The sequence below is a fragment of the Phoenix dactylifera genome, chromosome 4 (assembly GCF_009389715.1).
Source record: "Phoenix dactylifera cultivar Barhee BC4 chromosome 4, palm_55x_up_171113_PBpolish2nd_filt_p, whole genome shotgun sequence".
NCBI lineage: Eukaryota > Viridiplantae > Streptophyta > Magnoliopsida > Arecales > Arecaceae > Phoenix > Phoenix dactylifera.
The window spans coordinates 15,935,773-15,944,690 of NC_052395.1; the positions used below are offsets into that span (position 1 = coordinate 15,935,773).

General features: G+C 41.3%; 1 protein-coding gene across 1 annotated transcript; it reads left to right on the plus strand.

Moving 5' to 3' along the window:
- Window positions 1-116: 116 nt before the first annotated feature.
- On the plus strand, window positions 117-3,335 carry LOC103705676 (zinc finger CCCH domain-containing protein 39-like). The gene is made up of 3 exons (XM_039125656.1): window positions 117-215; window positions 815-1,526; window positions 2,345-3,335. Exons 2-3 carry the CDS (start codon window positions 975-977, stop codon window positions 2,693-2,695), a joined length of 903 nt encoding a protein of 300 aa, XP_038981584.1. The 5' UTR covers window positions 117-215; window positions 815-974; the 3' UTR covers window positions 2,696-3,335.
- The last annotated feature ends 5,583 nt before the right edge of the window (window positions 3,336-8,918 follow it).

Sequence of the window (8,918 nt, forward strand, 5' to 3'; positions counted from 1 at the left end):
CCAGAGACGACAGGGAGCGGGACGCGAAGAACTCTCTCCCTCTCCTCGGCACCGAGCATGCTTCCGCTACCACTCTCGCTATATATTATTCCCTCTCTTCCCATTTCTTGAAACCCTGTGCAACCCCCCTCCCCCGCTTCTCTCCTCTGTTCGCATCTCTTCTCCTCTCTCCTCCCTTCTCTTCTCAACTACTTCTGTGTCTCCTCTTGGTTCAGGTGAGCTGCCGGAGAACCCATCTACTGCTATGTTCTTGTTGAGAATTATCTATTTCTATCGATTTTTACGTGTAATTTTTATGAAGAATTCTAGTTTTGCATCATGATCTATAGCTAGTTCAATCCATCTGCATCGCAGATCGCATCTAAAATGTTGTCTATTTGATGTAATTTGTTGTTGTTTTTGAACATTACTGGATGATTGGTTCATCTCCGATGATGGATTTTTGCTCTTTGTTTAGCTGGGAGAGCGAAGTAGATGTGCTCTTTTTTCCGTTTTCTATTGTTTTTTTATTAAGCATCGGATTAGATGAGAGTTCTCTGCGTTTTGCATTCTATTAGATCCATGATCTTATGTTCTTTTCTTCGTTAATCTGAATCTATTTTCTTTCTTTTCATCTAAAAATCTTTGATCGTACTATCGGTGGGCCCTGGAAAAATAGTTTTCGTGATTTTTTTTCTTTTTTGGGGGTATATTTTACTGAAGTTCTCTGCGAATGGCCATCTATCGCTTCCCGGTAAAAAGTGCGATCCGGATTTTATTTGGTTTCTGTTGATTTTTTTTCTTTTCTTCGATTTTTTACCGTCTCCGTTGGCAGAGACAGTAGCCGACAAGATGCAGCAGGAGCTGGTGACACCCACCAATGGCGACCGCCTCAGGTCTGCCCCTTTCCTATCTCCAGATCGACGGCTCTCCTGTGGAGATTTCTTCTGGCCCTATACGTCGGTTATCTCAACAACGGAAAGACAACGACTCGCATGACCCAGCCCCCTGCCTCCGGGTCCCTGTCGCTCGCCCCATCCACCGTCTCCTTCGACGAGGATGTCCCCACCGCCCCTGAGAACCGCCTCTACCTCGCCCGCCTTACCCTCCAGTACCGCGAGATCGCCGAGCTATACGATCTGTGTCTCTCCCACCTCCAGGACGCGGCCCAGGAGGCGGAGACCCTCCGGCAGGAAAATGTCAAGCTCCGGATCGCCAACAGCGACCTCGCAAAGCGCCTGAACCTCCTGTCCGGGAATCAGAGCGGGCGGATCGCGTCCCCCGCCGCCGCCGGCCATCCCGCGCTGTCGATCGTGGACGAGTTCCGCCGCCTCGGCCTCGGGGAACCGCCGGCGGAGACCAGCCCGACGAGTGTGCTGGCGTTCCAGGAGAACCGGTTCGCGAGGCGGGCCGCGGAGAAGCGGGTTCTGCGCCTGCCCAAGAGCGTATCCGTCCGGTCCAACGGGTCCCTCAAGCTGAACCAGGGCGTCTTGACCGCCAATGGCAACGGCCGGCTTCGCGTCTCGAGCCCTGTCATGGTCGGTTCGGTGAGTCCCCTTCCTCCAGCCAGCTCCGCACTGAAGCTTTCTTGTGCACGTAGTGAAGTTTGTTAGAATTATTTCGTATTTTCATAAACGAAATCCCCACAAAGAAATGGTCAGATGTGTACGATATTTTCTTTGTTTTCAATTTTATCCGTTCATTCCGTCGAACGGACTCATCTGATCGTTTTCTCTGCACCCCAAACTCTGGTACATGGGAAGAAGCAAGCATCGCCCTTAGAAGCGTCTCCTAAAGAAACGAGATCTAAGCAATTAACTCACGATTAATAATAACGATAACATGCTGGGTTGGTTAGAATGTTATCCGAGCATTTCAGTGTCGTCCATATATATATATATATATATATATATATATATATATATATATATATATATATATATATATATTTGTTTGAGAAAAGTGTTCGTCCGTATGACCGTATAATATATTTTACTATGTCGATAGCGAGAGGACGGTGCCCTCAAATTTTTGTTATTATATGTCATTTTTATAATCAACGGTTATTCAAGAATTAAAAAAGGACTATACTACCAAATTTCCAAACACAGGAATAACGTCTGATGATTATATAATCCGACGACTGTTCAGATTCGATCTGCTGATAGCTCAAAAATAATGATTTTACAGTCATAGACGTTTTTTTGAAAGGAAAAAGATTTTTATAGAAGATAGTATCGGAAGTATAGTTTGTTCATGGATTCATCTCACAGCCCTAAATTTATTTATCTCACTGCCTTAAATTTGTTTGCCGGTCTGATTGTTGATTTATCTGTATAAATGCATTCTTCATGTGTTTGAACAGGAGCAGCAAAAGGTGTACGTCGGGGGGGAGAGCAAGAAGAAGGGGGAAAGAGGAGGCCGAGAGGAGGATGAAGAGGGTGGAGAAGCACTGGAAATGGAGGTGTACAACCAGGGAATGTTCAAGACGGAGCTGTGCAACAAGTGGGAGGAGAGCGGGGAGTGCCCCTATGGCGAGCACTGCCAGTTCGCCCACGGCATCACCGAGCTCCGCCCTGTCATCCGCCACCCCCGCTACAAGACCGAGGTCTGCCGCATGATCCTCGCCGGCGACACCTGCCCCTACGGACACCGCTGCCACTTTCGCCACACCTTCTCCCCCTCCGACGGCTTCCTCCTCCGCCCTTCACAATAATTCTTATCTACAAGCATCATCATGATAAAATAATTATAAAAAAATCCCAGCAAACAGATGCTCTAAAATCCTCTCCCCCATCCCATTTGGCATAATTGATAAAGAAGCGGAAAAAATAACAACACTTAAATCAATGGTGCGGCATGTGTGTGTGTGTGTATATGGATAGAGGAGACCATTAATGTGGAGGTATGTATATAAAGCAAAGGATTTCCACACGGAACACCATATTTGGTGGCTTTGTTAGTAATTTGCTCGGTATATATCCCTTCTGATGATGATGATATCTATATATGTAAGTATCAGTAATTAATGGTTAAGGATGATAAATATCATTGAGGTGTTTTAAAAAAAAGTAGGTTAGGGCGGATAGCTCGGCCATCAGGGATTTTATTTTCTCACTTTTATATGTTTCATTACTCTCATATCTGTTTCTTTTTCCTAGCTATCATATGTTGATTCTGGAGCGGGTGAAAATTCTCCTGTTGATCTGTAGGTGGCGGGGGACAAGGGGAGAGTGAGATGGCAGGCTGTGTTTCTCACTTTTCTTTGTTTTGCAGTTTCTTGATTTTCTAATTACTCCAAACTTCTTCACCAACCTCTTGTAATGCTTGAGAGGCATGGTTTACCTGACATAAAAGAATATTTCCAATCATGCTCCTCTGTCCGCGGTATTTAATCTTTTAGTCTGTTTATCGAAAATTGAGGATGATTAATTTAGTGTTGCTCGATCTAGGCGGTTTAATGCAAAAAGCTGGATGGCAATCGGTTTGTTCTTGTGATGAGATCTTAATCATGTACTGGAGTATTACCAGGCTGGGCCACCAAGACCAGTTCAAATAATGATGCTGTAAGTCGGGCATAAATTTAATATGGGCCTTTGTTAAGTGCTTGGGCATATGTTGCTTGCATTTATATAATTGGATCTGGCGCTAGAAGCGTAGGTTCAAAACATAACAAAACCTAACTGGATGGTCTTCTCATATGTTTTACTGGGCTGGTCCACCAAGACCAGTTTAAATCATGATGCAGTAAGTTGGGCTTAAAATTAGAAATGGGTTCGTGAGAAAAATTTATGTGATTAGTTCTGCATTTTTTAAAAGCCGAAGCTTAGCTAATAGTTTTAGGATGTTTGGTTGACTATAGAAAAGTAGCATCGTAAGCTTAGTTTTCTTTACTTGAGCATTAACTTTCCCAGGAAAATTGTATAAAATATCTTTTCTGCCCTCAATAAACTGATTTTAAAGAGTTAAAGGACATAAGCTAGTTGGATTAGAAGTATTTCTTTAAAAAAAAGGATTTTTTCTTGGTTTCTAGCCCATGGAAAAGTTAGTTTCCCATGTCCAACATGGGTTTCCATTTCCCATGGAGGGTGGGAAACTTATTCCCTCTTATTGAAACCTCCAATAAAATATAAGTTACATTGTCATTTTCTCGTCAACCATACTTTCTCCCTCCTCTTCCTGCAAACCAGAGGCCTGACTCATTTGGTTTGCTAAATGAATTCCACCTCACTGGAATATGTTTTTTGCGAAGTTAATGCCTAAATATATTATACTTAGAAAAATAATTTTGGTATGTTTTGTTGATAATAGAAAAGTGCATAAGCCCATTTTTTTTAGAGTAACTTTCATTTGGTCAAGCTCTACTTTTGTAAAAAAGTTGTATAAAATATTTTTTGTGCCCTTAGTAAATTAATTACAAGAAAAAAAATAATATAGGCCACTAAGGTACAAGCATTTCTGGACAAAACAAATCTACCTTAAGTCTCCGCCCATGAGAAAATGGGTTTCTATGTCACACGAGTTTTTATTCTTATGGAAGTTAGAAAACTTATTCCCCTAAAAAGACTGTTGTCCTATCTGTCTCATTTGAAACCTGCAACTACATATAAGTCATTTTATCATTTTCGCCGACCATACTTTCCATGCTCTTCCCGCCAACCAAACATGTCGATATTATGGGCCTTGCATTGTCGGTTATTGTCATTGCTGCGCTTGTGGTTATGGCCCTCTTATTGGTTATATGGGTTCCTTTGTCTGCACATTGGGCCTGACCCTCTTTATCTCCTACGTGCTTGAGGGCAAGGCTGCCTCAGTGTCTCATTAGCATATATTCGGAAGTCTTTTATGAGCTGTTTCTTGTCAAAGAATATTATTTGTTTTGACATTTCAATACTTCCAAGATTAGTTGTCCATGGTTTACAAAATATGTTCTCGCAATACAAATTAATTGTTGCAACTTGAAATCCTTGTTGAATGTCAAAAGTTGGACTACTAGACCAGATCATCGTTGATGTCAGCTCAAAACAAATCATATCTATTACAATAAGTTCAATAGAGATGTTTGTCATCCCCACAAAGAAGGTAATAGTTGGGCGGAAGCATTGCAACCTACACCGAGGGACCAGGAGGGGACTCTCACGGAGTTCAATAGGCGGTCTTCTCTGACATCACTCTTGCCCCATCAAATTTGAAGGGGATCAAGACTGATACCTTTGGTTGTTCTCTAATTCATAATGAGAAAAAAAATGTTTGCCACTTACCTGAAACCATGTCGAGCCTTCAGAAATCTGAATCATCTGAAGTCATACAATGCAGGAAAACAAAATAGATGTCATGGTTATTCCTCTTCAAACAACTTTTTTAGCAGTGCGAAATTGTACAGTCCGATTATCAGAAAGAGAAACGACACGGACCGTCCAGATCAATTTTATTATCGGCTTGATATTTATGCTCATGCTTCTATGATGGTGATCTGATTATCTTATATAAAATATAAGGATGCATAGTTGGACTGGGCTATAGAAAGCTCGACCTGGGATATCTGGCCCAAGCTCGGCCGAATCCATAACCCAGCATAAATGGGCCGAAGTTTAGCCCAACAAGCTACTGGCGAGCTCGGATAGAATGCGAGCCAGTCCAAATCAGTAAGAAACTAAAATTTATATAAAAAAAAACACTCGCATTTTCTCTCCATTCCAAATTTGAATCAGTAATCTGTGTATCCTTAATTAGAAAAATAATTCCTGGAATGGCTAATGTTTTTACCTGTAAGAAAGATAATTATTAGTAATATATTATATGTGCAGCATAAGTATTGGTGCAGGCTAGGTTGGACCATCGGGCTAATAAATCATTGGCTGAAGCTTGGCTTGATTATAAAGTTTGTGACACAGAGCTCTATCCAATCTATAGAAATATTGGTCCAACCTTCTCATGTGAGTTGGATGAAGATCATAGGTTGGCTCGGTCCGGTATGCATCCATAATAAAATTAAAATAGAGAAAAACTAATATATAAAATTATATTATCCCAGAATTATGAAATGAAAAAAAATTCATAGTTAAGTCGCTTAGCTTACTTTAATCACTTTCGCTACGTTGGCGAAGGAAAAATTCATTTATTACTGTTAGCGAACAACCTGCCTAAGTAGAGAGCCCCCTTTTTTATTTTCTGAAAAAATGTTATAGGCCATGACAAACAATACGTTTCTCAATTCCACGATTACATACCCTATTTATGTTTTGCAACCATGCATCTTGGTAGATATATCTCTTATGAAATCACGAGCTTAAGTTGCATTGGGTATCATTATAATTTTTCTTTTTAAACAAATTAGAAATAGAAACTATATTTCCATTTTTTTAAGATTTTTGGCCACAGGAAATATGTTTGTTTTATTTAAAAAATAATAATAAGAGGAGCTGCTCGACCATTTTAAAAAAACCGTGCTAAGAGGAGCCGATGGGGAGCTCGAGTATCTCAATGGCTTCATGATCGAGGTAGTCGCTAAGGATCTCGAGGATGGAGGAGGTCTGGGCGATGTTGAAGATGGTGGTGGCTATAATGGAGTCCTATCATGGCCGCTCAGATGGTCGTATGGCTAGCAAGTGATGTTGTGGTTGTTGCCAGTAGGGCGGTTAAAAAATTGAGGGAGAGGAGGTGGCTCTAACGAAGAAGATCTATGGCGAACTCAATTTGGCTATCAGTTGGGTGAGAAAAGCTTGTTGGAGTTTTAACTTAAAAAAATAATTTTAAAAAATAAATAAACCAGCCTTATTTCCTAAGTTTTAGATGGTTTAAAAACTTTAAAATACTTATCATTTTCTTCGTATGCTTTTTTCAGAAGAGTTGCAACTCTTCAAAGAAGAAAATTGGTTCCGATTTTCATAGGGATGCGAGGTGATTCCATATAGATCTCTTCATTTAGATCTTCATTTAGGAATGCAGTCTTCACATCTATTTGAAGAATGATCAACTTATGGATGGAAGTAATGGCAAGAAAGATTCGTTGTAAATGGACGAGGACAAACTTTGCAAACTTGTTAAGTCCATGTACGGCCCAAAACATGCACCTAAAAATGGCATTAAAAAAATGGATAAAACCATCATTTCCTTTGGTTTCTCTTTTTTTCGAGATAACGCAGAATTTTTCTCTTTTTTTTCTCTTTTTCAAGCCTCTTTCAATTTTTTTTCTTCTATCTGGGCATCTGAAGAAGTCGGTCGAGTCAAAGCTTCCATAGTGATTGTGCTCCTTAGAGGCTAATCAAACTAAGCTGAGTTGTTGTACCTTAGGGATGAGATCGTCCTAGCCTGTATGTAGTGGCAAATTAGATGCCTCAATCAAAGCAAACTCTTTTCAATCATCTGATTTTATTATAGTATATTATTTTTTTATAATTATTGTGGTTCAAATCTGGCCCGAGGGTGACCACGTTGGAGGAGTCGAGGGAGCTGCCGGTGAGTGGAAGAAGAGGATGAGCGCCACCTCCCATGTGGCAGCGGACCTGCACAAAGCCTTACCGATGGAGTTCCGGTGAGGGCCCTCCGACGCTCAAGTTAGAGCGGATATGGTTGGTCCAGCCAAAAAAAAGTCCCTTTTACATTACCTTATGGGGCTATTTATAGTCTCTGTAGAGGTGTTCAGGTGGCAGAGGTATGGCCCGTTCCCATCATGAGTGGGGATGGCGTGCAACCAGAGCTTGCTTGTGGCGCACGGTGCAGTCCGTTCTTGGAAACGGTGAGGCGTTGACTGTCGTAGCAGGGTATGGTCCCTGGTTGATATGTCATGACGTAGCGGGCAAGCAAAGCATGGTGTGGTGAGGCTGCTGCAGGACATGGCCACATCATGTTGATGACGAGGTCGGCCTTCTGGGTTTGGCCTTATAGGGTCGGCCTTCTGGGTTTGGCTTTCTGAGCTCGGACTTCTAGGTTGGCCTTCTGAGCTCAACCTTCGGGGTTTGGCCTTCTGAGCTCGAACTTCTGGGTTGGCCTTCGGAGCTCAGCCTTCGAGGTTTGGCCTTCTGAGCTTGGACTTCTGGGTTGGCCTTTTGAGGTCGGCCTTCTGAGTTCGGTCTTCTGGGCTCGATCTTCTGAGTTTGGCCTTTTAGGCTCGGCCTTCTGAGCTCAATTCGACCAAAATTGGATGACTTATGCCGAAAAATAGGACAATCCATTCCCCCCCCCAATTAATAATAATTTTATAAAATAAAAATATACTATTTTTAAATAAAATATTTTTATTAAAGTTAACGTGAGGCAAATATAAAAAAGTCGGGACGGAGACCATGAAGATGGGAGGGTGGATGAAACTATTTTTTTTTATTTTTAAAAAATAATAAAAATTATTTTTAAAAATAAAAATAAAATAATCAAACATATTTTTGTAGTGGATTCCATATTTTTGTTTAAAAAAAGTTACCAAACAAAACCTTTGCAAGTAAGTTTCTTTAAAACTCGTAACGCAAGCAACTTATCAACCGCTCTAAAGTCATTCAAAAATGACCAATTCCAAGGCTGTTCCCCTCGACCGCCAAAGACTGCTTTTTAGGTTTCCATTGGTTGTTTAAAAATATTGGAATAAAATAAATATTATAAGCGCTATAGTATCTTACATGCTCATCGTTTGCTCAAAACTGTCTACCCCGAAATCATTTAATGTGATCAAACAATAATTATATAATGTCATTATTGTTAATTGCGAGCATCTGATCTCCGTCTCTCCCAATAAAGTCTTGGTGACAGCTGGTCACGCAAATCGGCATCCAACTCTTTCCGCTTTTTTAAACCGCTTTATCTGTTTGTCTCCACTTTCCACTCTGCTGACGAGATCCCATCGCAGAGCCCAAGAAAACCACTTGGACCGTGGTTTTCTCAAAACCAGGGGCGAGCAGGCTGTTTTACAAACCCACCCGGCCGCCCATCCAATATATTAAATATGG

What these genes read in the sequence shown, in the direction of transcription:
- LOC103705676 (XM_039125656.1), top strand. Translation starts at nt 975, where the DNA reads ATGACCCAGCCCCCTGCCTCCGGGTCCCTGTCGCTCGCCCCATCCACC. An exon ending in GCCCTGTCATGGTCGGTTCG is followed by an intron (nt 1,527 to 2,344) that starts GTGAGTCCCCTT and finishes GTGTTTGAACAG; the next exon opens with GAGCAGCAAAAGGTGTACGT.